Source organism: Diadema setosum, chromosome 6, assembly GCF_964275005.1.
Source record: "Diadema setosum chromosome 6, eeDiaSeto1, whole genome shotgun sequence".
Classification (NCBI taxonomy): domain Eukaryota; kingdom Metazoa; phylum Echinodermata; class Echinoidea; order Diadematoida; family Diadematidae; genus Diadema; species Diadema setosum.
In genome coordinates, this window is record NC_092690.1 from 20,318,435 (window position 1) to 20,345,848 (window position 27,414).

The following is a 27,414-nucleotide window of genomic DNA, read 5'->3' on the forward strand; positions in this document are numbered from 1 at the left end:
TTTCTCTTCATAATTAACAATGTACTTATCAGTGAGTATACTAATTTTCATCTTTACATTGGTTGTGCTATCCTTAAACCACACTTTAGAACTATTTTGAAGCACGAAAGCTAGGTTTTTGTTTCGTCTGCAAATGGTATAAATAATACCTTTAATGACACAAGACACGTCGACGTCTGGCCAATGACAAGTTATCATGTGACTGCTGGTCGTTGTTCTTTGAACTTCTAGACCTCGCGTATCATGCTACAATAGATAGAATTTGACGGTTCATCTAACAATATCATTGCACATACTTATACATTGAACATTAAATATTTGATTTCATCTGACACGGAAATTTTCCAGACACTGGTAAATTATCGTAAATCATCGAGAACATTAATTTCTTAGTCGTCAGGTCAAGATAAACTCCTGATAATCTTGAGTTTGCGTGACACCAATTAGCATGCAAACTATATTAGTGGTCTTTGGAGTAGTGTACCAACGTATATTAAAAGGATGATAAAAACTGGTATTACTGTTACTTCTACTAAATGTGTGTTAATTGCATTCTCTATGGTATACTAACAACGCCTACTGTGTTGGACGTCCTCCAGTACCAGTAGTAGTAATAGGCTTACATGTAGATGAATAGATGATAATACTGAGAATATTATTGTTACTAACAGGCCTCATACTAATACATTTTAACGAGATTTGCATAATTTTGCTGGGACATCCATAGTAAACATAGCATTGATAGAACGGATCTAGATTAAAATAATGGCGTAATTTATTAGTATATATGATTTCCGATATCAGAAATATGATTCACAATAAAAAGAGCGATGAGATTAAAGTGACGTATACATCAACAGATGGATTGACAGAAAATATTCCACAGATAGAACAAGATTCAGAACAAAGTTGTGACATGTTTCTAGCCACCCAGTTATTTTGCGCGATTACATCATACCAGGCAATAGAATAGGTAAATAAGTAAAGCAAATAAAACAGGCGTCAAGTTGACCGCAATGGACACAACCTCTTATGTCATCGCTGGTGATGATCTAATAAGCGATTTGATATTCCTATTTGTTATGTATGCGGTGTTCGTTTTTCTCCTCAATTTGCTGCCTATTTTGATGTATCCTCCCTGAGCATCTCATTACGTAAGATACTCCATAATACTTTATACTGCTTGGGGTTATCTAATAGGGCCTTGCTTATATCATTAAAATAAAGGAGGGTAAGATGGATGTGATTGTTTATTTATGGGACAGTTTTCCCCAATATAGTATATGCATGGGATTTCACAGGTACGGAGACAGTGGTGAGACACTCAGGGAATGTTCAATAAACAAAACAAACAAACAAACAAACACAAAAACACTAACACACACACACGATCGGACAATCCGTTCAAAAAACATGAACTTTGACATTACATATACATGTGAATTGATGAGCAGCCCTCTCTGAAATCTAGAACCATTGCTGTAAAACGAAATAAAAAATCTAAAGGGAACTTCTAATATTGTATGTATGTATGTATGTATGTATGCATGTATGTATATATATATATATATATATATATATATATATATATATATATATATATATATATATGTGTGTGTGTGTGTGTGTGTGTGTGTTTATAAAATACCTGTACCTATATACATTATTACATTCCTCACATCCTATATTATTTATATCATATTATGTACTACAGTACATTATATCATATCAAATTACATTATACACTTAATCATTTACCTTGATGTATTTTAGTGACGGGTCACAAAAATATGTTCTTTTCTAAAGAAATGTATATATATATATATATATATATATATATATATATATATATATATATATATATATATTCTTCTCTGACTATATGTAGGTCTTCTGGTCGGAGCTATAGGTGAAGTGCTCTTTTGATATCTTACAGAATCGAAGAAACTTATCAAAATATTGTTCTTGTTAATCATTGTGTAGCACATTAAATAAAGAGCGAAAAAAAAAGAAGTTTCTGTTAGCCTGTCTTCCATAACCACTATTCCCACGGGCTGTATTAATTTGCTTAAGGTAAGTCATTATTACTAAGTATCACTGGATTACAGTGCAAGTTTGTGGCTCTCTGTCACCAATGATCACAAGTAATGTCAAATTTTATCAATGTTTTGTTTTATAGGGCCAAAAGGAATTATAATGGTCATCCTGCTCGTTGAATTCTTCCATGTAAAAACGTCCAGTCAATGCCAGTGAGGATTGACCGAGAGTCCTACTTCTCTGCCTCACCCTTGGATTGATATGACCGCTATACCTTTGTTTACCCAAATATGAAACGCAGGTGTATAGAATATACGAAGCAGTCAGAATTTGAATGGATGCCTTGTTCAATGGTAGCATCCGCTCTCCGCTGATATGAATAGAAACGATATACGAAAGTGTGCATTTGCAACAGCTCCATATATACCCCGGAATTGTCCGAAGGCCGTGTGCAATTTGAAACCAAGCTTCAATCGAAATAAATATTATGAAACGGTCCAAGGAGCAGATATTGCTTTACACGTGTATACATAATATATCCATTAAGATTGCTTTCCATTTGCTTTCCATTTTTCCATGTTTCGCTTTCCGCATGATATTCTTGTTGGTCACGTTTACGGTTCGAATGAAATGAATTTGTTAAATCTACCTATTTTTAACCTGACCTATAACACTAACTCGATGAGATATATTATAAAATTCTCGTTAACGCAAATTTTGAATGGAATGTTTTTCTTACCTTAAAACAAAAATCATAAAGGAATGAATAAATAAATGACTGGATATATAATTTAATAAGTAGATGAAATAGATGAATAAATGAATGACTGACTGAATGAATGAATAAATAAATAAATAAATAAATATGTAAATAAATGAATAAATAGATAGATAAATGAATAAATACATACATGAATAAAGAAATAAATGAATGAATAAAATAAAACGTATATACCCACGGAAAGGAGAGTGATTATTCAAACAAAGTCACACATGAACGATAAATAACTGCATCACTAAACAATCTGAACTGATTACGGGTACCTCGCAATGACGATACAATGTCAACATTTTAAAGGGACTGTACAGTACTGGTTGAGGTGGGATTCAGGTTTATAACATTCCTAAATGAGATAATGAGAAACCTCTTATGAAATATGAAAGAGCATGTAATTTTAAGAAGGATTCAACGTTTATTTGATGAAAATTGGTTTTCAAATGGCTGAGATATAAAATAAAAAGTAATGATAATGGAAGGCGACAGGCCACACCTTGTTTTTGGATATCTCAGCCATTTCAAAACCGATTTTCATCAAATAAACTTTTGATACCCCTTAGAATTACATGATCTTTGACATCTCATGGAGTGGTTTCTAAATATCTCGCAAAACGTTAAAAGCTAAATCCTCACCTCAACCAAAATTGTACATACCCTTTAATATCTAATTATTGATAACTACAAATAGGCAGGAGGTTATTTCGCGTTGCTTACAAAATCGAGTTGCGTGATACCTTGTAATCTAAACTCGTATCGGGATAGAATTATTTTCACTTAGCATTTTCTCTTATTGTTTGTTCACATGGAAGAAAAATATAAATGTACGGGAGTTGTGAACAACACATCCAGTATGGTTTTATCTCGGGGCTTGGTGGCACTTCGTAGATGAGTAGATCATTTGCTCAATTTTTCCCCATATCTTATTTCTTTTCTTTCTTTCTTTTTAATTCTCCAATGCAGCTAGAAAGTTTGACGGACTCCCGCATCGATAGGTTTTATACAATTCATCCAGTACGAAAAAGATACACAGTAATAACACGTGGCCAGTTAAAAGATCTTTGTATAAAGGTATGCGTATGAAACGTGTCCAATGTAAACACAAATGACCGGTCCAACGAAAAATCCACGGCGATCATTCTTCAAGTCGCAGTTGACGCACAGCCGTTACTATGGATACGGTAAAAAGTCACACATTACCCATTGTCAGGTTCCAAACTATTCACACATCAAGGAAAAGGCAACGTAGTAAATTGCACTCGTTGGGCGAGTTGACAATCATGCTTGAGCTAAATCGCCAACGAGCCATTCACATTCTTCTTTAACCCTGTTCACCTTCGTTTACTTTCTTCTTTTTTTTTTTTTACCTACCACGGGAAGGGGTCGATCGTATTACCGACCATACAGTTTGCAAGAAGCCATTGAACAAAAGGCAGATTCAGCGGTCTAGCACTATAGGCTTACGGTCTTCCTTCTTTTGATAGAGTAACTATAAAGTGGTAAAATAGAAATTTATATCGATGTTTAAATATGTTGCAGTCGATACCAACTCTACGCTATCCCTCTGGCATCCAAATCATGGCTCATTTTTTACATTCATTTCAATCATTCGTTTATCTGCGTTTTCCATTAACTATTCTTCCTTCATTCACAGAGTAGTACCCACAATATCATAGAAATGTGTCCAGATCTTCCGCAGGTTAATGTAGAAGTCTTCCGAACTCTCAACAGCAGAAGTCCGAGGTATTTATGTAACATGTAACATGTGTTAACATACAAAAAAAAAAATGTCCTCCATTGCCTCCCTCTTCTCCACTTAGAAAAAAAAAAGAAAATGAAACATGGGCAATTTATCTATCATTTTAAAGAGGAAATTTGTCTCTATTACACGTTTAACTCCTGTCTAAACAACTGTCCCCCCCCCCAAGAAAAAGAAAATTAAACATGATCAGGTTTTATCAAATCATTCAGAGTATAGCATTCAACACATAATTATCTGAAAACGAAAGGCTGCACGTGCTTAATTAACTCAAATCGCACCAGCGCACGCTCTCGCACAAACACCGTAGGAGGCCACTTTTTTTATTTCTTTTTCTCTTTTGATATGAACTTATTGACCCCTGTTATAACAACTGTCCTTCATTACCCCCCCCCCCCAAAGGAAAATTGAATATAGGCGAGTTATTTATCAATATCATTTTGAAAACGAAATGCTGCACGTGCTTTTTCAACTACAGGATATCACGTGCGTGGCGTCTGCGAGGGTTTGCGAAACCTAGTACGGGATGAAGCGTATCTGGCCTGTTATTGGTTAAACTATAGCTCCAGGCACATAGATGTATAACCTAATTTTCCGCTTAGCATGAACTTGGGAAGTTTCGGTTCCAGTTTATTCTAGGTATGCAGTTATGGTGCGCTCATTCTGTATTGATTATACAGGGTGGAAAATTACGAGTCATACGTCAGTATTCACTCATTGCCAAGCGAACACGAAACAGCTTTTTGGTTTCTGTCGACAAAAGCATTCTCGCATTTACACGATGGAAAACATTTCGTGGTACAATTGGAGTAGTAAAGACTACGTGGGTTATGGTAGGCCTAACTACGATGAATTAATGGGTGCACCTTTACAATGGACTGTGGTTTTCGTCTCCTGTATAGCTACCATGATCAACCTCTTCACAATGTTTGAGATTCTGGCAAGTCGATCCTTGCGAACAACGCAGAATGTTCTCATATTTAATCTGGCCCTCTCTGACTGTCTGGCAGCCTTGTCCGGCGCTACGTATTCTTCTGCAGTGCTCATGTCTTCAGTAAGAATGTCACCACAAACTTTTGTTGTTGGTTTTTCTTTCAAGTGAAGTAAAAAAATACCCCTCCTGTAATCTTTTATAAGCTTTGAAACTATAACCCGTGTAATCACCCATCAAATCACGTCATGACTATAGCATTACTAATAAGTATATTGAATGAGTTTGGAGCACGATATAATCAATGTTTTTGTTTGTTTGTTTGTTTGTTTGTTTGTTTGTTTGTTTTTTGGACATGCCAATTAATGAAGAATATCGGTTTGAAACGCCATGTCTTTTGTTAGTCACATTAATATCACAGAAACATGCAAGTCATGCTGAGTCGAGGGGAAGGTGCATTCCAGTGTTTTTTGTTAAACATATCAGTACTTTCAGCAATGATTGGCAGATGAGGTCACAACAGGATATTGGTTTGGAAGGATTTTTTTTGTGGACGTATCCAAGTAATCTGAAGAAAAATAGAAGAAAAATTAGAAAATATATGTTTCTAGATATTCGTTTCACCGCAAAAGTGATGTTGAGGGTATCATATATCAGCACAAATCAACATGCATAATTTCATGGAATATCGTCGTCTTCCTACACACAAAAGTACAACATATCCGATAAAAGATAACTTTTTGCCTGCTTTAGAAGTAGGTGAAATATCATTCGCGATTTTGTTACGTGACCATTCCATTTTGAATCTCATATCCTCATGAGTAGGAGTTTATTTTTCAGTGCATGGTGATTATCATATCAACACATTGGGCCAAATGCGATCACCATGAAATAGCGATGTAGTTTCGAGAAATCATATTCAAACACAATAATAGGGGGTGTTTCGTAAAGCTGTTCTCAATAACGAACAACTTATGAGCGACTGGCGATCAGTTATGATGTACTTTTCTTATTAGAATTTCAACAATTCAGCACAAGAACTGATCACCAGTCGCTCGTAAGTCGTTCGAAACTTTAAGAACAGCTTTATGAAACACCCCCCCCCCCCCGGGGTCATGTAATCATGTTCTTCTTATACAGCATGATGATTGTGTTCTCCAAGCATTGTAACGTAATAACGTGAAAGTGCCTTTCGAGCCCTTTGGAAATTATTTTCAAAACAACAGAAAAAAAACACGAAACTGTAATAGACAATTTCTTTATAAAAGCTATAATCGAATTTGTTTTTTCTTGAGGACAACGTGACAATACACTTTGATATCTGAAATTGTCTCAAAATATTGTCTTGCTAGCTTTTTATTAATGTCTGATTCTATTCTACAAAAGGTATTTGTGATACTCATTTGAATTGTCTTTATGTAAAGAAGTATAATGGCCAGATTTTATGCCCTTTGACCTATATTCTCTCTCTCTCTCTCTCTCTCTCTCTCTCTCTCTCTCTCTTATCTACAAATCAGCTGACTGGGACAGGCGCAAATCAGTCGAACAATGATGAGACAAGCATACATCTACAAGAATTTGCACTTCTAGTTTTTAATCCTGCAACGGTTATGTCGACGCTGACTACACTAGGGATTGCTATATACCGACTGATTGTGATACGTCTGGACCCACTGAATCACGAGCACAGAGTCACTTCAAAAAGATTGATATTGGCGATTGTCTTTGCTTGGTTCGTCGTTTTTGCATACTCCATTTTGTGCCTTCTTAAAGATGGCAAACTTTACATCGGGATTTCTGCTCTTATGCTTGTCAGCCAAGCAGCCATGCTAGCAATTTACTTCTTGCTGTACAGGACAATTATTATGTCATTTCGAAGTGTAAATTTGGAAAATGAGGTTGTAGCGCTGAGGAATAGAAACAATAAAAAATTGTTCGTGACGTTTGCATTAATTGCCGGTACGTCACTAGTATGTTTTCTCCCGCTAAGCATTGCCACTACATACATAAACCCATTCACTGTGATTGTTGACAATTTCCATTATTTGATTGTTCCATTTGGATGTTGTCAGCTTCTCGCGTCCCTAAATGGTGTTTTGAATCCCTGTATTTGCTGGTTTCGACTAGTAGATTTCAGAGCAAAATTGAGAAAATGGTTTTCATGATGCAAGAGAAGTAACAGACGAGAACAAACACCAATGCACTTGAAACATGAAACAATCCACTTTATAAATTTCATACCCCGCACATCATCATAATAGACAAATGCGCATGAAGCTGACTTTACCGAAACAATTTCTGCTATTTTCTAACTTTCATTTATTTCTTAACATTTTCCTTGCAATAAGGTATGTCGGTAATTAATTTAAAGCTTAGCATGGTAATGCCTTTAATGAATTGTTTTTGTTTGTTTGTTTGTTTTTGCCCTAATCGGCTAAGAAAGTTTATTGTCATGGAACAAGTTTTCGTCAATATGTTTATAATCTGTGTAACCCTTTCAATTTTTCTTCAAGCCTACTGATTATACAAAAATTATGCATATAACATCACCCCTGACTGCCTGAAATCAATACTTTCTGCTGGTTACGATAAAATCAGCACTGTTTTTTCTGAAACAGATCATATGATCGATTATTACCCCCCCCCCCCTTTGTCATATCCTTCATCTCTCTTTATTATTTGGAGTATTTCCTACTCCACTTAGGATTAGAAATAAAAAAGTTATTCCTGCGTGTATATAATGATGATACCTCGAATATGAGTTATTACCGACCCATTTCTCTGTTACCCATCTTTTCTGAAATATTTAGATAAACTGAACATTTTTCAACCAAACACAATATCCTGATTAGTATGGGTTCAGAAAATCGCATTCGACTGACTTTGCACTTGCGCAATTATATGAGCGAGTATCAGATGCCTTAGATGACCAAAAGCATATTTTCAGGGTTTTCATGGACTTAATTGAGCAAGGCATTTGATACGCTTGATCATTCTATTTTGTTATCAAAGCTACATTATGATGTGGTATAAGAAAAACAGCTCTGAAACTTGTCGCAAGTTAATGATCGAAAGCAATTTACATTTTTTTTTTTTATTTCAGTAATTCGGAAACATTGTTGATCAGTGGATAATGTGGAGTGCCGCAAGGATCAATTCTTGGGTCACTGTTCTTTTTTTTTTTTTTACTCTATGTTAATCATTAACGTTACAAGTATAGGTGATGACATCAATGTATTTTTCTCAAACTCAGATTTTCAGTGTCTCATTAGATCTTTAGATAATGAATTACCAAAATTGTCACAGTGGTTCAAAGGTAATATGTATTTTATCTTTGAATTCACAACAACAACAACAAACATGAATTATACACATTCTAAACATGCAAGGAAATTGATTGGAAGTAATAATGATCGGGTGTTTTTTATGGATGTTCCTCTTGAAAGGACAACATCCACTGAATTCCTTGGAATTTAATGTAATCAATGAGACTCTTAGTTGGAATGATCATGTGATATAATATTCCATCTCCTATTGCTCGAAATGTTGGAATACTAGGTAAACTCAAACATTGTTTATCTTTGGATATTTTGATTATGCTTTATAATGCACTCATTCTACCGTACGTCTATTGTAAAATGATATGGGCAAACTTGGTATCTGCCAATACCATACTAAAATTGCCCCCAAAAATGTGCAAATGCTGGTTACAATAATCACACAGATCCCATTTTCTTCTGTTTTCAGACCTTAAAGGTAAATGATATCCACACCTTAATGCACTTTTGATGTTCCTCTTTCATACTCATTTATTACCCTCTTCATGTATAGATAATCATGTTCCAGGTGAACGCAGAAACTTATAACCCCAAACACTCTCAGCACGCAAAGCCGTACGACATGCTGGCCCATATATTTCGAATAAACTTCCACTTGAGTTACGTAACATCAAGTCTGTTTATTCATCAAAAAAAAAAAAAACTCACAGTACCAGTGATACGTTACGTAGAAACCCTTCATGACTCATTCTTTATTCATCACTATATCTATTATGTATATTTCTTACTTGCGGATGCATCTGCAGTATACTGTGCTTCTCTGATCTAAACTGGGAATCATATTTTCTCTGTTGTTCATTATTCATGTTATGTCGCGCAAATCATGGTCCTCTGTGCCCTGCAAAGGCGATTAACATAATAGAATGTTATGCTTTGTAAATGATTGTTTTGTTTCCTTTTTCTTCTCTCTCTTTCAATGTGACTACAACGCAATTTTTATATTACAAAAGCAATACTATAAATATGTGAATACATCACTGTAACTTATGAGTATAATTATGTGCATGTATAATATGTTTGTGTTTAGGTATATAAATATCTCGAGTTGATCTGGCAAGGATGTTTTTATCATCCCCTCCCCATCCCTTCTTTTTCTTTTTCTTCTTCTTCTTCTTCTTCTTCTTCTTCTTCTTCTTCTTCTTCTTCTTCTTCTTCTTCTTCTTCTCTCTAACCCTTATTCCATTATGTTGGACCTCCTTGTTTTTCTTCATTGTTATGTTATTCGTTACCGGTTGCCACACAATCAACCTTTGTGTTTATTCTTGGCAATCGTTCCGTATGCAAATTAAGATGTAACTCACGTAGTTGTAATACAGATGTATGTAATTAATTAAAATTATGATAATTTTTGAAAATATTCATGCTACTCTTTGACAGTTAATTTGTACAATGTAATGAAATTGCAGAAAAGTGATGTATTTGACAGAAAAAAAAAAGGCATACACAGAATAAATCAAATCGAATCAAATCAAATCATATTCATGTGACTATTTCATATCAAACAAAAAACCCAAAGAACAACAAAACACACACACAAATTAAATGGCTTTTTTTTGATGATGCATCACAATCACAATATCATTTGCGACAGTTAAGAAGTAAAAAAAAAAAAAAAATTGTCAAAAGCGACATACTGTAATGGCCGTGTCCTCGGGGGAGTGTAGTGGAGGTTATGATTGCCTATGAAGGCCTATACATAATTATTAATACATGTACTACACCATTGTACACTCATCAAAAAAAGAAAGTTAACACTTTTTTTCAAGTTCATATTTCTCATAGAATGTTTGGGTAAAGGTTAATGTATTATACACCATATAAAAGGTAATTTAATTGGGTGTATCAACTTGGTAAGTCAATAAAAGGGGGACCTTTACGCATGAGTGAACACCTTTGTTTTTTTCTTCCAAGGCACAAATGTAAGAATTGCAAAAATGAACAAGTTGTTATTCATGTGTAAATGCTCTTCCATGTAACCATAAGAACAATGACAAATTAATCACAATAAACAACATGAATTCAGTTGCAAAAATAAACGCATGATCTTAATAATATAAAAAAAAATCAATAAAGGCCGAAAGTAATGGAGGAAAATGAAAAATTCTCTGACAAATCCAAATTCAAATGAAATGACAGAAGAAGGCAATATTAACTAAAATGGGAGGAATTTGAATGATTTCTCAAATTAGGAAACTTGTAAATGATATTTGGCTCTTGAATTTGTCCCATGAATCACAAACTACTAAATTGAATGAATGAAATAAAGCTATTCTGTTCATATAATCATCTTTGTGCCCTTACATATCAATTCCTTTGTCATTTGAAGTTTGAGTTCACAGAAAATTCTTAGTTTCCCCCTTTCGTTTCCCAATATGATTTTGTTTGAGGTTGCATTTTTTTTTAGCAAAGTATTGCTGAGCAGTGGGTTGCAGGCAGTAACTGGCAAGTACCCAAAGAGTAGCAGACAAATTGACCTTCAAAAACAAAACAACAACAATGTACATCTCGTTCAACGGAACTTATTCCATTAGGAAGCCACGGAAATCGGAAGGCGAACTTCCTGCTAAAGAAAATGTACTTTCAAAGAGAAAACATTTTCTTGAAGTTCAACCACCGACAATCAACGTAAAAGTTCAGTGAGGATTTTGAAAAGTTACCAGTCTTAAAGTCAGAGCCAAGGCAATTCTTCCTGTGTAGGAAAAAAAAAAGAGAAATATAAACATTGATATCAATATTATTTGGGTGCATGGACATGACATTTGATTATCTATATTCTTTGAAAAGGCTGACATCAGGAAACAAATCCGTTATATATCCAAAATCATATGCGACCGTACATCAGGTAATCAACAAAATGCCGAAGGCGTCGTGTTTATGTGAGAACTCAAAATAGGCAAAATGGGTCAGTCTAGCGAGTTTGTTTTTTGTTTTTGTTTTTTGTTTGTTTTTTTTTGGGGGGGGTAGATTTTTATATAGTTTTTAGTTCCTTGTTAACCCAGTTTTAGTTACAGATCATAGAAGAAATATACAATGGTCATCGTGTTTTGCAGTCTTTTCTATAACGTTTTCCTCGAGAATAATGTCCGTACGTACGTATAGGGTGCCCTTTTTATGCCTCCGCCACGAAGTGGTGCCGGAGGCATTATGTTTTCGGGTTGTCCGTCCGTCCGTCCTTCCGTCCGTCCGAATTTTGTGGACAGCGTAACTAAAAAACCTTTTGAGGTATCCTAATGAAACTTGGCACGTATGTGTATTAGGGGGTGAAGTTGTGCCTGTCAACTTTTGGGTGCACATGCTCGAGGTCAAAGGTCAAAAGGTCAAGGTCAAATACGTAAAATTTCACTATTTCCACCATATCTATGCAACGTCTGAAGATATTTTCTTGAAACTTAGTGTATACATGTATTACCCAATTAAGATTCTCTAGTGAAAGTTTGGGGTCATGAGGTCAAAGGTCAAAAGGTCAAGAAAAATATTAAAACTTCACTTTTTTCTCCGTACCTTGGAAATTGTTCACGGTATCTTCATGGAACATAGCATATATACATGTACTGACTTGCATTGATTATCTAGAGAATTTAGGGTTTATGGGGTCAAAGGTCAGGGGTCAAAGGTCAAGGGCAACACTTCAAAGTTTTACTATTTCCCTCATATTTATGCAATGCCAGCAAGATTATTATTATTTTATTTTTTTTACACTTGGTGTATTTATGTATAACCTAATAGAGATTCTCTGGAAACTTTCTTTTTTCTTTTGCCTGAACTAACTTTTTCCCCCATATCTCGAAAGTTGCTCAAGTTATCTTGAAACTTACTACATATATGCATGTTCTGCCTGACAGTGATTATCCTATGAATTTTAGGGTCAAAGGCCAGATGAAAATGGTAACAATGCACTTTTCAATACAGAAAGTGCACTTTTTCTCCATACCTTGAAAATTACTCAGTGCATAAACTTATGAAAGGGTCAAAGTCAAGTTCACCTTCATTAACATAAGGATTAAGAGAATGCAGCAATATTAGTAGAACACATCAGTGAAAGTTTGAGGAAAATTGGACAATCGGTGCAAAAGTTATGATTTTTTTTTTAACTTTTGTGTTGGAACCGCTGGATGAGGAAACTACTAAGGCTCGTGTTATTATGAGTACAACAGTATAAAGAAAATGTAAAGAAAATTAAACATATTTTCACTTTTTCGCATAATAAAAGAGCACTTGACTTGCCTCTTTCTAAAGGCAATGGGAATAATGTTACCCATAACATATGTCAGTAACGAGTCAAGGGAATGTGTACTTTTTTCAAAAGATGAAATTTTGTGAAATTCTCTTTATATTTTCCTTATATTGTTGTACGCATGTGACATCATACACTGCAGTAGTCTTCTGATCCAGCGGTGACTGCACAAAAACTTCAAAAATTCATAACTTTTGAACGGATTGTCCGATTTTCCTCAAACTTTCAATGATGTATTCTACTAATATTGCTACATTCTCTCAATCCTTATGTTAATGAAGGTGAACTTGTCCTTTAATGTCCTTAAATTCCAAAATACATGCTCTCCTATTCATCAAATTAAACCTAGGTCAAGGAAGGTGAACATTCAACACATTTGTGACAAACTTGTTATTTTAATATTTTGCCAATTTTGTGAAAATGTAATCACACATTGTCCACACGTACTATATAGACCTATTAGGAGAATCATGCATTATGGCGTAGGCATACCAGTCGCCTTAGCGACATTTCTAGTTAATTTTGTTATACTGTATAATTATCTCTTTACACACTCTTCACTTTATTTATTTTTGCCCTTTTGAAAGGATAATGGTATTGCTATCGATCATGAAGAGAATTTGCATACAGATGCTGCAAAACTTCAGCTTAATCTGATAATCCTTTTTTGTGGTTTCTATGACATTTTACAAGCTGTTTTGTGTTTTAAATGCCGCAACGCCAGATATTACGTGGGGACCCAAAACGTGTAAAATGTGTTAACCAAGACACTGTGTAGTTATTATATCTTCCGAAAGAGCAATAATTGCTACACATACTTGATATACTTTGGGATAATGAAACAAATGCGAAGTTATCATTTTGTTCCTTTTTTTTTCATAAAACTGTGTTCCAGATTTTTTTTAAAATCATCATTACGAAGCAATTTGTAAATTGACATAGCATGCAACAGATCACTCGAAAGATGTCACATGCTATCATAAAAAAAAAGTAATAAGAAGTTATTCCACATCAAATTGTCATTACAAGTGAAACTTTCGTGTGAATATGGTTAAGTGTAATAACGGTGAGTCATGTTGTTTCTTTTTCGTAATTGGTGTAGGGCCTACAGTTTTGTTTTGTTTTGTTTTGTTTTGTTTTTAATACATAATCTCTGTGTTCCGCATTGCAACGAAACAGCAAAATACAAACTTACAAAATGATAAATGATTGAGGATGCAACGGTAACAAATTTGTCTTTGTGCACAACATAAAAAAAAGGTTGTAAAAAACACTTCAATGGCACATTGACATATGGCAGACTAAAAATGCTTGCTAGCGAGTGTACGTATCACTGCGACCTCGAAAGCGAGCTCGGAGACTAATTTTGATGATTATGAAGAGAATGAGGGTAGTGAAAGAGCCCAGTGAAAGGGGGAAGCCAATTAAGGGTCTGTGATGTTGCAAATTTGCATGGATTCGTCATTTCATCTTCCCTTTCTTGTCTCTATCTTTCCTGACATAACTATGTAGACACCGCCCCCTTTAATCCTTCTCATATAAATAGAAAGAAAAAAAAGTGTGTTTTTGTTTGTTTGTTTGTTTGTTTTTGGTTGTTGTTTTTTTTTTTTTTTTTTTTGGGGGGGGGGCTAATCAGCCGATGAAAACCGGAACTTGCACGAGAAACGAAAAAAAAAAAATGCACGGGAGGCTTGTGTGTGTGTGTGTTTGTTTTTGCTTTTGCTTTTGTTTTTTTTTTGTTTTTTTTTTTTTGCTAGTCAGCTGATGTAATCCGGAAGTGGCACAAGAAATATACCGCCCCTCCTCCCCGACACGTATTGTGTTGCTTAATATTCCTTTTTGGTAGTGCAAGAAGTGAAGACCAGAGTGGTTCTTCATATCTAACACTCGATGTTTTCAGTTATGATAATGAAGTGTCGGTCATTCAGAAAGCGATGCGCAGCTGCACAGAGGTAACGAGAAATAAGAAATAATATATACAATCACATCGCACAACTTCCCCTTGAGATTAATCTTCTCCAAGCAGTGCGTAACAGCTATGATTCCTTGTACGATGTCAGAAAAAAACAAAACAAGTCTAATTCAAAATCAGATACAAACAGTGGAAGAAGCTATGTTAAGAGTCCATTCAAAATCCAAAATTATTCCAAGTTTTCTGTGTGGTGTCTCTGACATTTTTGGTGACTGATTTCGATCAAACGAAGTTTATACTATTATTGCAAATGATTCACACATTGCCCTACATCGACGTAAATAAGCAAGTAAATCTATGTTTAGTAGAAGCCACGATAGAAAAATAATGGGCATACGTACTCGGGCAGGATTCGACCCCACGACCTCCTGATCCAAGGATGTACAACCGTATCGTGCCGGAACGTTTTCTGCCCATTATTTTTTATCATGGATTCCATTAGACACTAAATAATTGAGTGATATGTCGATGTACGGCAATTTGTCAATCAGTTGCAAGAAAACAACTCGACGCAAGAATTCCATGAGTGTGAAGAAATTTGTTAAGTTTCTGGAAATTATGCTTTGACAATACTTTGTTCGATCTCCTATAGAGCACACACAAACACGCGCACACACGCACACACACACACACACACACACACACTAACACATGTAGGTATCGCCACTTCGACATGCTACGTAAAAGCATTTTACATACATGTGCATGTCCATCCATCGAATTAAGGGTGAATTTAGAAGGAAACAGAGTACCATTGAAAAAATAAATTCTTTGCAAAGCCTCATAAAAAGCATTTAATTTTTACTTTATTTGATACATGGCAATGTACAGAGAAATATTACGTCACAATCTCATACAAAATTACAGAGCATACCTCCTCGTATCTGCCCCCGTTGAGATTTCTACATGTATGATGTTCCTCGGCTAGACAACAGTTTTCGCAAAATTGTTTGTAGAAAGTGGCGAGAGTTGATACTGTGAAACACGTCGCACATGATGAAAATTACCGCACGTGTCACGCTCCGACCTTTCTTCGGCTGTTGGAAATTTGACGATTTTGGCACGTTCTCTTTGGTCAAAACAGGTGTTACAACGTGTAATTTACATCGTTTCTGCAATGCGTCACAAAACATACGAGTAGCACATCTTCAGCGCTTTGTAGAATCATGTTTTTGGAAATCTTTTCTACCCATTCTAATTTTCCATAAACAAATTTAGTTTCTATTCGGCAAATCACCTGATGATGAAAGGCATCAATTTTACCTCGGATTGACGGTACGAAGAATATATTTATTCATTTCGAGGACTTCGTTATAACGGGAATGCATTTTAAATGGATCCATACAAAAGCAGAGAATTCTGTGTACGCGTAGCAAAACGTATCATCCGTTATGGGTTAAATGGATGGCATAGTAATTGTTTTAGTGGAGATGAGGACTGGGCTTTCAACCTTTTGCGAGATACCAAGAAACCACATATGAAATAGTACGTACAAAGCATACCATTCTAAGAGGAATTCAAAGTTTATTTGATAAAAAACGGTTTTGGAATTCCTGAGACATCCAAAAACAAAGTTAAACTAGAAATGTCGCTACAGCGACTGGTTATACCCCCGCCAAACAACATTTCATAAGCTTTGGTCAAAACAACATTTGATAAGCTTTGGTCAAAAAACTGAGGAAGTAGTTAAATCCGCAAGATCTTTCTTTGATCTTCTGCCATTAATATGCCGTTACCATGGCAACGTACTTTCGGGTACTGTCGAAAAATGCGTCTTGCACATCTACAACCAAAGGCACACATCTGTACCAAGTTTCATGGAAATTGGGCAAAAACTGAGGAAGTAGTTTGCAACACAAAATTTTCCATCATTTTGGCTCATAATATGTGAGCTGTTACCAAGGCAACATACTTTTTGTCACTGTCAAGAAATGTGTCATGCTGACCTATATCCTAAGACAAACATTCAATATGAATTCCATGAGAATTGGAAGAACACTGATGAAGCAGTTTTGCCATGAAGCATTTTGCCCTATATTTTACCAATAACATGCCGTTACCATGGCAACGCACTTTTTGCCACTGCAGAAATATGTGTCTTGCACATTAACATATTCAGATGAACATCTGTACCTAATTTCATAAAAATTGATCAAAAACTGTGGGAGGAGTTTGCGACGCAAGATTTGTACCCATTTTTGCCCATAATATACCGTTACCATGGCAACGTACTTTTAGGTACTGTCAAAAAATACGTCTTGCACATCTACAACCCAAGGCACACATCTGTGCCAAGTTTTATGGGAATCGGTTGAAAACTGAGGAAGTAGTTCGCGACGCAAGATTTGTACCCGTTTTTGCCCATAATATGCCGTTACCATGGCAACGTACTTTTGGGTACTGTCAAAAAATACGTCTTGCACATCTACAACCCAAGGCACACATCTGTGCCAAGTTTTATGGGAATCGGTTGAAAACTGAGGAAGTAGTTCGCGACGCAAGATTTGTACCCATTTTTGCCCATAATATGCCGTTACCATAGCAACGTACTTTTGGGTACTGTCAAAAAATACGTCTTGCACATCTACAACCCAAGGCACACATCTGTGCCAAGTTTTATGGGAATCGGTTGAAAACTGAGGAAGTAGTTCGCGACGCAAGATTTGCAACGGACCGACCGCCCGACCGACCGCCCGACCGACCGTCCGCTGATTCCTATATACCCCCTTCAAACTTCGTTTGGCGGGGGTATAAATAGCGATCGTCATAAAAGGTGAGTCCCACCTTTTATTAGGATTGCTCTTTTTTCTTTTTTTTTTCTTTCTTTTTCTCTAAAACCAATTTTCATCAAATGAACTTAAATTACACTTAGAATTACATGTTCTTTCATCCCATTATCTCACCAAAAAATGTTAGAAACATGAAGTTTGGTCTCAACCAAAACTATACGGACCCTTTAAAACACAATCATAGATAAATGTCACCCTGATAGTAAGAACAAATTGGGATGCTCACCCATGGTCTGAATGTCACATGTATTAATGTCCTCATTTTACACAAGAACAAATGATTCTACACGATAGAACGGTGATATGTTCGCTCTGAACAAAATGCGGAAAACACGACGCGTGTAGAAATGCGATTTCAGAAAGCCGAGGTATAAATCTCAAATCTTCTGGGTGCCTGACAGACACAGAGGGTCATGATCAGTTTCTATGACGTTGCTTGACCCGTTGAGGGCGGGCCGATATAGCTACAACGCGCATTTCCCATAGACACCTGCCCAAGTATATTCGAGGACTCACCCTCAACGGGTTAAGTAATCTTTGGTCAGAATACGTTGACAAACACATAGAATGAACGACATATGATGACTTTTGCCTTTTAAAATGTGGTGTGATAAAAAAAGTAACACAGTATAATATTCCAAACTCTACCAATGAAATGCTATTTCTTGCAGATAATAATCACGAACCTCATTAGCATGTCATACCATTCACATGTAACATAATAATACATGTATATTTCCTTCCCCTGCCAGCCATCATGTGTATAATGTTGTTGGGCAATAACACACGCACACAGACAAATCAAAAGATAGAATAACATGACATGGTACAGTTACAAATTGTAATTAATTTGAATGCACTTGTAATTTATTATGCTGGTATGTACAGAAGCTCGTAAATTGTAGCCACCACAATTTTTCGTGCATTTGTTGCTTTGTTTCGATTTGATTTGTACTTTGCGAGGTCATCGAAAGTTTATTACCAAATACATGTACACCATCCACCAGTCACGTGAATGAAGCGAAATGTATTTATACCTATAATTGATTTTCATTCAAATTAGCTCTTCTGGTAGAAACAACAGCAGCTTGTTTTATACTATTTTAAGACAAAACGCAGGACAAGTACTGGATAACGGATGGGCAGATATGGCTTATATTGGGCGTACAAGTCTTTACGTATAGGCGAGAGGGGAAGAGAGAAATTCAGTAGCAATAGGCCTATGTAGCCTAACGATTGCTTAAAAACATACACATTCACACACACACACACACACATACACACACACACACACACACACACACACATACACCCAAACAAACACATAAACACGTTTATGAGTTCCGCAACTTACTGTTCCAAACAGGGACAGAATGTTGCTCAGTGCAGACAGCAACCATACCACACCACATACGATAACAATCATGAAAACATCACGTCTGCCTCTACAACATTATTATCTTACATTTTTCATGATCAGATATCATTCTCTTGTCAAAGCGTATCCCACCTGACAAAAGAATTTTGTAGCTACGCATCATACATATCCAACGGCAGCTAATAAGCACCATCACCATCTTAAAAAGGAGAGCGTGACGAAGGTACCGTAAGGGCTCCGTTTGTTTGTTTTGATTCTTTGTTTGTCTGTTTGTTTTTCCTATTTTTCCTAAGCACAGAATACCGCTATATCAAATCGACAACAAGATCAGCCAATCCAGCGCCGTGAATCTACAATGTTGCAGCTATTATAAGCCATGAAACTCCTTGCCCGCCAGAAGTCTTCTGCACTTCCGATACTGCAGATTTGAGATACATGTACAATAACAACAAGCGCGTGGATGCAGTTTTCACATCCTAACCTTGACAATAAGACTCTATGACCAACTGTATTCATTGCTATATCTAGCCGTGGATGAAGACGACGGGCAATAAAATATGCTACAATGTATATGTATCGCGCCATGCAACGTGCTAATGAAATATTGACTGACAACTACAGACATCGCATCATGCAAGAAATATGCGAATTACACACATAATAAAAATTCCTGTATAAGACTCTGATTACAGCCACGCCAATTTGAGTGATACGGGGCCTGTTATGAAGACAGTAGTCATACCTACAACTTTTGTACATGATAGAGCAATCAAAGCAACCATCGCGCAGCACACCGATCACCGTGGGCATTTTTGATTATCACCGTGATGAATGTAAAATTTCACAAGTAACTTGTAACAGCATGGAACCACAGTGCCTGGTAGCATGAACAATATGATGCCCTAATTATTTGCAAAGAATCATCGGACGTGATCTCGGGCTGAAACTCGTCTCATCGCGGCCTGATGTATGAAGTCACGTGACCCAATACGCTTGTGAACTCGGATCATTCCACTTTGGGTTAAAGGGAGACATTGACCCATTAACTTGAACTCACTACCAACACATGTTTAAAGCTTCACTCCCTGCCAGCATTTTGTGGAAAGGAAATTCATGACGAATAATCTCGTCCAATTACATCACTGTCATAACAGGTTCAGTAAGCTGAAATGGCACCTTCAGTAAATAGTGATAATCATCATCATCATCATCATTTTCATCATCAACAACATCATCATCATATCATCATCATTATTATCACCATCATCATCATCATCATCATCATTATTATCACCATCATCATCATCATCATTTTCATCATCAACATCATCATCATATCATCATTATTATCACCATCAATATATCACCATCATCATCATCATCATCATCATCATCATCATCATCATCATCATCATCATCATCATTATCATCACCATCATACACTGTTATTCACTGATGCTCAGAATACTTGTGAAAGAAAGCTCAGTTTTTCTCAAGTCAGAGGCTTTTCCATGAAGCTAAAAGAAACCAAACCAGCAAAATGATATGGGGCTTTTGCACATTCAATACCTCTCCCTTTGAGAAAATGTTCATTAAAGGGGTCATACAGTTTTGGTTGAGACCTAACTTCAGGTTTATAACACTTTTTGATGAGATAATTAGAAAATCTCATGAAATAAGAAAGAGCATGAAATTGCAAAGAAATTCAACCTTTATATGATGAAAATTGGTTTTGAAATGGCTGAGATATCCAAAAAAGAGCTATTCTAATAAAAGGTAGGACTCACCTTTTATTGGGATCACTTTGTTTTACTTTGTTTTTGTATGACTGAGCCATCCCAAAACCGATTTTCATCAAATAAACTTTGAATTCCTCTTAAAATGGTATGCTTTGTACTATTCCACAAGTGGTTTCTTGGTATCTCACAAAAAGTTAAAAGCCCAATCGCCATCTCCACCAATACTATACTATCCCTTTAACATGAAAAGTACAGTGTAGTTCCACAACACCTCGACACCTAATCCTTTCCTTGTGAATGAAGGACTCACTCTGGTTGCCAGTTTTCCATCAGGGTTTAAGTGCATGGCACCTTATCATTGTCTCGTGCTCAAATTGACGTTCAAAGTAGACCTCTGCAGCATTTCACCGAGTGCTGTACACCTTAACATATACACTCCATTGATAACACTGAAAGTTTCAAGAAGAGCATAAATGTTCACTTGCGTAGCAGTTGCACAGGCAGACGCTTCGCGCCCAATTCATGCTGAGCAAAAGTCTGTTGTTGTTTGTTTCTTTTAAAGACAATTCTGACCCATGTCAGAAAGGTCTCTGGTGCTAAGCATGAACACATCCTAAATCAGAAGAGGCAATCCAAGTGAATATGGCAATCACAGTAAGACAAGCATGAACACATCCTAAAACAGAAGAGGCAATCCAAGTGATATTATAGCAATCACAGTAAGACAACAAGACAGCCATGACAATCTTATTACTTGTTGAACAGAGATGGGAAGACTTTGGGGGTGATTTCCTTTTGTTGCTTCAACTCAGAGGTCAGGTAGAAATCATTCTTTGATTATGAAAACTCAAAAGGAAGAAAAAGGGGAAATATGGGTTGCCATTCTATCTCAATCACCATGGTAATTTGGTAACGTCCATGACGATGTTGAATCTACTGAATGCAAGCTTGTCAACAGATGGGGGACACATGATATCGTCTTCTCCAGCAGCACTCAGACATGGGTGCATAAGAGCATAATATTATATCCACTAAGCATTTCACTCTCAGCGCTCCACATCCATTTTTAGCAAAAGCACGCCTCATCTTGTCGGTATAAACGCATTTCAAGTCAACTTGCCATTCTGAAACAGAGACATGGGGGGGGGGGGGAAGGGGAGAGTTTACATTTTCCATCCAGTGAAAGATCAATGATGCTGTGTGGAGTCAACCCAATCTTCCTCTTATTTTTCCCCTAGCCACCTGGAGATTGCAACATATCCTTTCTCAGTGGGGGAGGGTCCCAAGGTGACTGCATGGCGACTGGTGAGAAACTAGTTCCATCTCCCACGCTTTGTCTTCTGCTGACTCCTGCCCGAGCTCTGCATAGAGAAGGGATCATCGTCCTGTGTGGGAGATAAGATAACACAGAAGGAACAACATGGCTTTAGAAGCACAAGGGCCTTAGCATTTCTTGATGACTTAGTGGGGCTTAACGCCTTTCTGTTTCTCAGCAGTAGTAATCTTACTACATCTTATGATTTGGACAGCATTAAAGCCCTGAGCACATTCAGAACATCTGAACTCTAAAAAATATTTGAAACCCAAGCACCCATTTTTATGTGTGTCTATGTATGTGTGAATGTGTGTGAGATTACTGTCCTTACACTATCATTTAAATGGAAAAGAATAAACGCCTTTAAAAAGTTTGTCTGTCTGTGCATGGATGAATTACATTACTGTTTACACTGCATTTTTCATTTTGATGAATACAGCAGGTATTCAATTACACTTTCAAGATTAATGTTTATGGTATGGTTAAGAGTGAACTCTACAGTGTCATGAAGAGAACTGTACATTTTTATGTCATTACTTTGGCAAGTGCACGAAGGAAGTTACTTAGATTACATTTGCATATGATAGATTACATGTTGTGGGGAATAACACCAGAAGAAAGCAATACAACCCAGAGAGCATAAATGTACAATTGTATTATTGTGCTGGTAGTGTCAGTTGCTTTGTTTTTGTTTCTTTTCTTTTATTTTTTCTTCTTTTTTTTTTTTTACAGAAGCTGCACATGAATTTCTCACAAATGTCTACAAGCTCCAGCCATGACTTCAGTAGATGAAGTTGACACTCCATGGTTATATCAGGGTGCTGCGTCTATGTGAGGTTTTAAATGACAAAAGGACTGAAAGTATGCCAGGTTAATATGGTAAACTCAAGAATCTCCAACCAGTGTCTTAATATATTAAAGACACTTTAACATGTACTAGGCAGGTTAAATGCTATACACATCATGACTGTATCAAGGTATTGTATCTATGTGAGGTTTTAAATGGCACAAGGACTAAAAGTATGCCAGGTCAATATGATAAAACTCAAGAATCCCAAACAAGTGACTCTAATGTATTACAGACATTTTAACATGTACCAGACAGGTCAAAATGTTTAATGCTATACACATCATGATTGTATCAACGGAGTTGTATTTATGTGAGGTTTTAACCCGTTGAGGATGGACTGATTTTACTACAACACACATTTCCCATAGACACCTGCCTTACTATACTCGTGACTCGTCCTCAACAGGTTAAATGACAAAAGAACTAAAAGTATGCTGGGTCAATATGACAAACTCAAGAATCCCCAACCAATGACGTTAATGTACATGTATTACAGACACTTTGTTTAACATATACCAGGCAGGTTAAAATGATACTACACACATAATGTCATGGCCAATGTTTATGCATATTGCCTTCTGCAATGCATGTACCTCACTCTGATGCTGTATTACTTAAACCCATCCACACAAACTGACTTTGCAACTGAACACATAGCTATGTTGTGACATGCAAAATATATACAGTGTAATATCAGAGAGCAAAAGTTCTTTGCCCTGGCATGATAATGACAAGAGAGGGCTCTCTTCACATTTGTACAATGAGCAGGATTTGGAGCTTGATCCTTTTGAGCATCTACGTGTATTTCATTTTGAGTGCAAAAATCATGCATACATCATTCAGAAAGGATTTCTGTGACTAGACAAAGCTAGTTTGTTGTATCTCTAAGACTTGCCCAACATAGCAACAAGACAGCCATTGATGCAATCTGCATATCGTTCAGAGGTCACCAATGTTTTTTATTGAGGTCACATGAGAACAGCAGCAGAAAGCCTCATCCTTTCACTCATAACATCAAGACTGGATTTCAGTAACATGTCTTCCAGCTGGCCTTTCATCTGCAACCTTGGACAGACTTCAAGCAGTACAGAATGCAGTGGCATATGTTTGCTCACTTGGCTAAGGAAGTATGATCACATCACCCCTATCCTGGCTGAGCTGCATTGGCTTCCCATGAGGAACAGAATTGATTTCAAGATCTTACTGCTCACTTTCAAGGCCATTCATGGTCTGGACCCAGGATACCTGTCTTCCCTAATCGAGTGACGGCAGCCTCGCCCTGGCCTTCGTTCATCTGGCCTTACTCTCCAAATGCCCATTACACATCTCAAGGGATATGGAGACCGGGCATTTTCCTCTATCGCTCCTCGCCTGTGGAACTCCCTCCCATCCTTTCTCCGTGAAATTGACAAACTGGATCACTTCAAAGCCTCAACTCAAAACTCACATTTTTCACCGGGCATTCAATTGCTCACTCTCTTGGAGGAGTCCACGCCTTTGAATGTTTCTATAACAGATACACTGTATATGGCACTATACAAGTGCTGTGGATCATCATCATCACCACTGGGTAGCCCTTCAGCTACTTAATATGACAGAGGTGTAACAGTCAAAACGAAAACCAAATTCTTCATAGCTGTTCTGAGCCTAAATAATTGATGACCAAATATCAATTTCACCTGCTTTCTTCTACTTTTTATTCTACAGCAGTACAACTTGTAGTTGGTGATTGATAGAGCAGTAACAATGAAAACAATTTGATGCAGGAATTCATCAACCTGAATAAATGCATAGTACCCACTGCTGTAAGGGACAAAAACCAGCGGTGGTTGCTGGATGGAAGCTTGGTAGTCTAGTGGATTTTACGCCCGTGTAACAATCAGGAGATCGTTGCTCGAACCCAACCCAATTATGTACGCCCGCGATTTTGAGAAAAGTGTTAGATTTAAAAGCTTCTTTAAAAAAAAAAAAATTAGGTATGAGTGAGTTGGTATTGTGAAATTATAGTGATCTTTAAAATGGGATAAGAGCCCTTTTTTAAGCCTCTGCCAAACAGTGGTGCCGGAGCCGTTACAGTGTTGAGTAGTCCATCAGTCCATGAGCATGATAACTTGAAAACTATTCATCATAATGTGAATAAAACGTGGTAAGCCTGTGTATGACTGAGTCGTACTAACTACATTTTGGGATCAGATTAAAGGTCACAGTCAAATTTGTGTAGTTTTTATTTGTAAATAGTTTCAATGCTTCCTGGCTTTTCAGTCTGATACTAGCCTTGATCACTATCTTGAAGAGGGAAAGTAAAAGCAGATGCAGCTCTACTTGTTGGCCAAAGGACATCCGAAGGATAACATAGACCAATATTATGTCATCGTTGACCACTTGGTACTATCCTACCCTGGGAATACCTTTCAGACTGCCTTTGACACATTGTTCAAAGCACATTATGTGTTTGGTCTACAGTATGCGAAACCTTTTTCCCACAACTTTGGGACATGCATGCAGACAACAATCCATCAGATAGACACAAAAAAGCACCCTGGAATCACCAAGAGTTTCTGAACCAAGATCTAAATCTGCAAATCAAAAATGAAGCGATGCATTCTTTGTAGGGAAACAGTTTCTCACTTATACTCTGGGGTTGTCTTTTTTTTTTACCATTTGCGATACATTATACAAGGAATGAGTGATGAACATACAAAGGACAAGTTCACCTTCATATACATGTGGATTGAGTGAAGGTAACAATATTAGTAGAACACATCAGTGAAAATTTGGGGAAAATCGGACAATCCATTCAAAAGTTGTGAATTTTTAAAGTATCTGCGCAGTCACTGCTGGATGAGAAGACTACCACAGTGTATGATATCACATGAGTACAACGATATAAGGAAAATAAAAAGAGAATTTGACAAAACTTTACTTTTTGAATAAAGTGTGCATTTCTTTGACTTGTTACTGATGTACGTTATTGTAATATTATTCCCCCTGCCTTCTGAAAGAGAGAAGTCAAGTGTTCTTTTGTTATGCGAGAAAAGTGAAAATATGTTGAATTTTCTTTATTCTTTCTTTATATCGTTGTACACATGTGACATCACAAGCTATAGTAGTCTTCTCATCCTGCTGTGACTGAGCAGAAACTTAAAAAATTCATAACTTTTGAGCGGATTGTCCAATTTTCCTCAAACTCTCACTGATGTGTTCTACTAATATAGTTGCATTAACTCAACCCACATGTCTGTGAAGGTGAACTTGTCCTTTAAATGTGGTCAGCTGGGAGCCTGTGCATGGACATAATTTGATTCGTTCAGTGGTTTTAGAAGACACCTAAAGAATCATCACAGTGACAGTGAAATTGTGGAGGGCAATTTGTCAATCAGTTGCAATAAAGATTCAACGCAAGAATTCTTTAACTTAATATTTAATTCCTTAACAAAATATGTCAACATCTTTACCTCTGAGTCACTGATGATGATGGATTGCTCTCTTGCTTTCCTGTAAAAGTGGAGAAAATGGGATAATGCAACATAACCAATAATGGCACATAACTTTCCTAGTCCACGACAAGCTACAGTGTGGAACATACATATTCCATCCCTACAGCTGTAAACCATTCTGACACTGTGTAACTGTGTTTCAAGTTTTAAACATCTATGCTGCATGGTTCTACGTGGACCAGAGTCTCAGATATTGTGTAGATATGAAGCCATGAAAAGGAATTACAAATATGGCTGGAATAAAAATCAATATCTTTTTTTTTTTTAAGCAGAAACCTGTGCAGGACCAGATTTAACACATTCAGCATATTCCATAGACAGTAGACCTGCTACTAGAATCGAATAAAGTACAGAGTACTACTACATGGTTTATGAGCATGGTGACACCATCAATAACTATCTTGGGAGGGACAGCATAATTATTACAACTTTTGTACGATGGAAGATCTTTAAATTAATCGGAACATCATCATCAGGATAATCAGCAAAGTTCCAATCTTTTTTTAATGTTTTTTTAATTTTTTTATTAAGGTACCACAGAAAACAGTGCATTTAATATTAAAGATGAAGTAGTTGGTAAGTTTTACTCATACTGGTAAACATGGCCGGCGGAACCGTGGGGGCTCGGGCCCCCAAACTTTTTGTGCACCATACAAAGGAATACATAAGGTGTCATCACTTTGGGCCCCCACACTTTTTGTAACCCGAAAGTACGTAAGTTGGCACTAAATATTTCCACTGAAGTCCTTTTTTTTTTCCTTGTCAGCTGAAGAAACCCGGAAATGGAAGGGGAGAGATGA

The 27,414-nt window shown here is 36.6% G+C and overlaps 1 protein-coding gene across 1 annotated transcript in view; it reads right to left on the minus strand.

Moving 5' to 3' along the window:
* Positions 1 to 22,265: 22,265 nt before the first annotated feature.
* Positions 22,266 to 27,414, minus strand: part of LOC140229626 (double-strand break repair protein MRE11-like) — a 41,729-nt gene continuing 36,580 nt past the window's right edge. Inside the window, exons 18-19 of the mRNA XM_072309873.1 lie at positions 26,573 to 26,612; positions 22,266 to 22,337 (exon numbers count right to left, since the gene is read on the minus strand). Of these exons, the coding sequence (XP_072165974.1) occupies positions 22,266 to 22,337; positions 26,573 to 26,612 (112 nt within the window). The remainder of the gene's footprint in view (positions 22,338 to 26,572; positions 26,613 to 27,414) is intronic.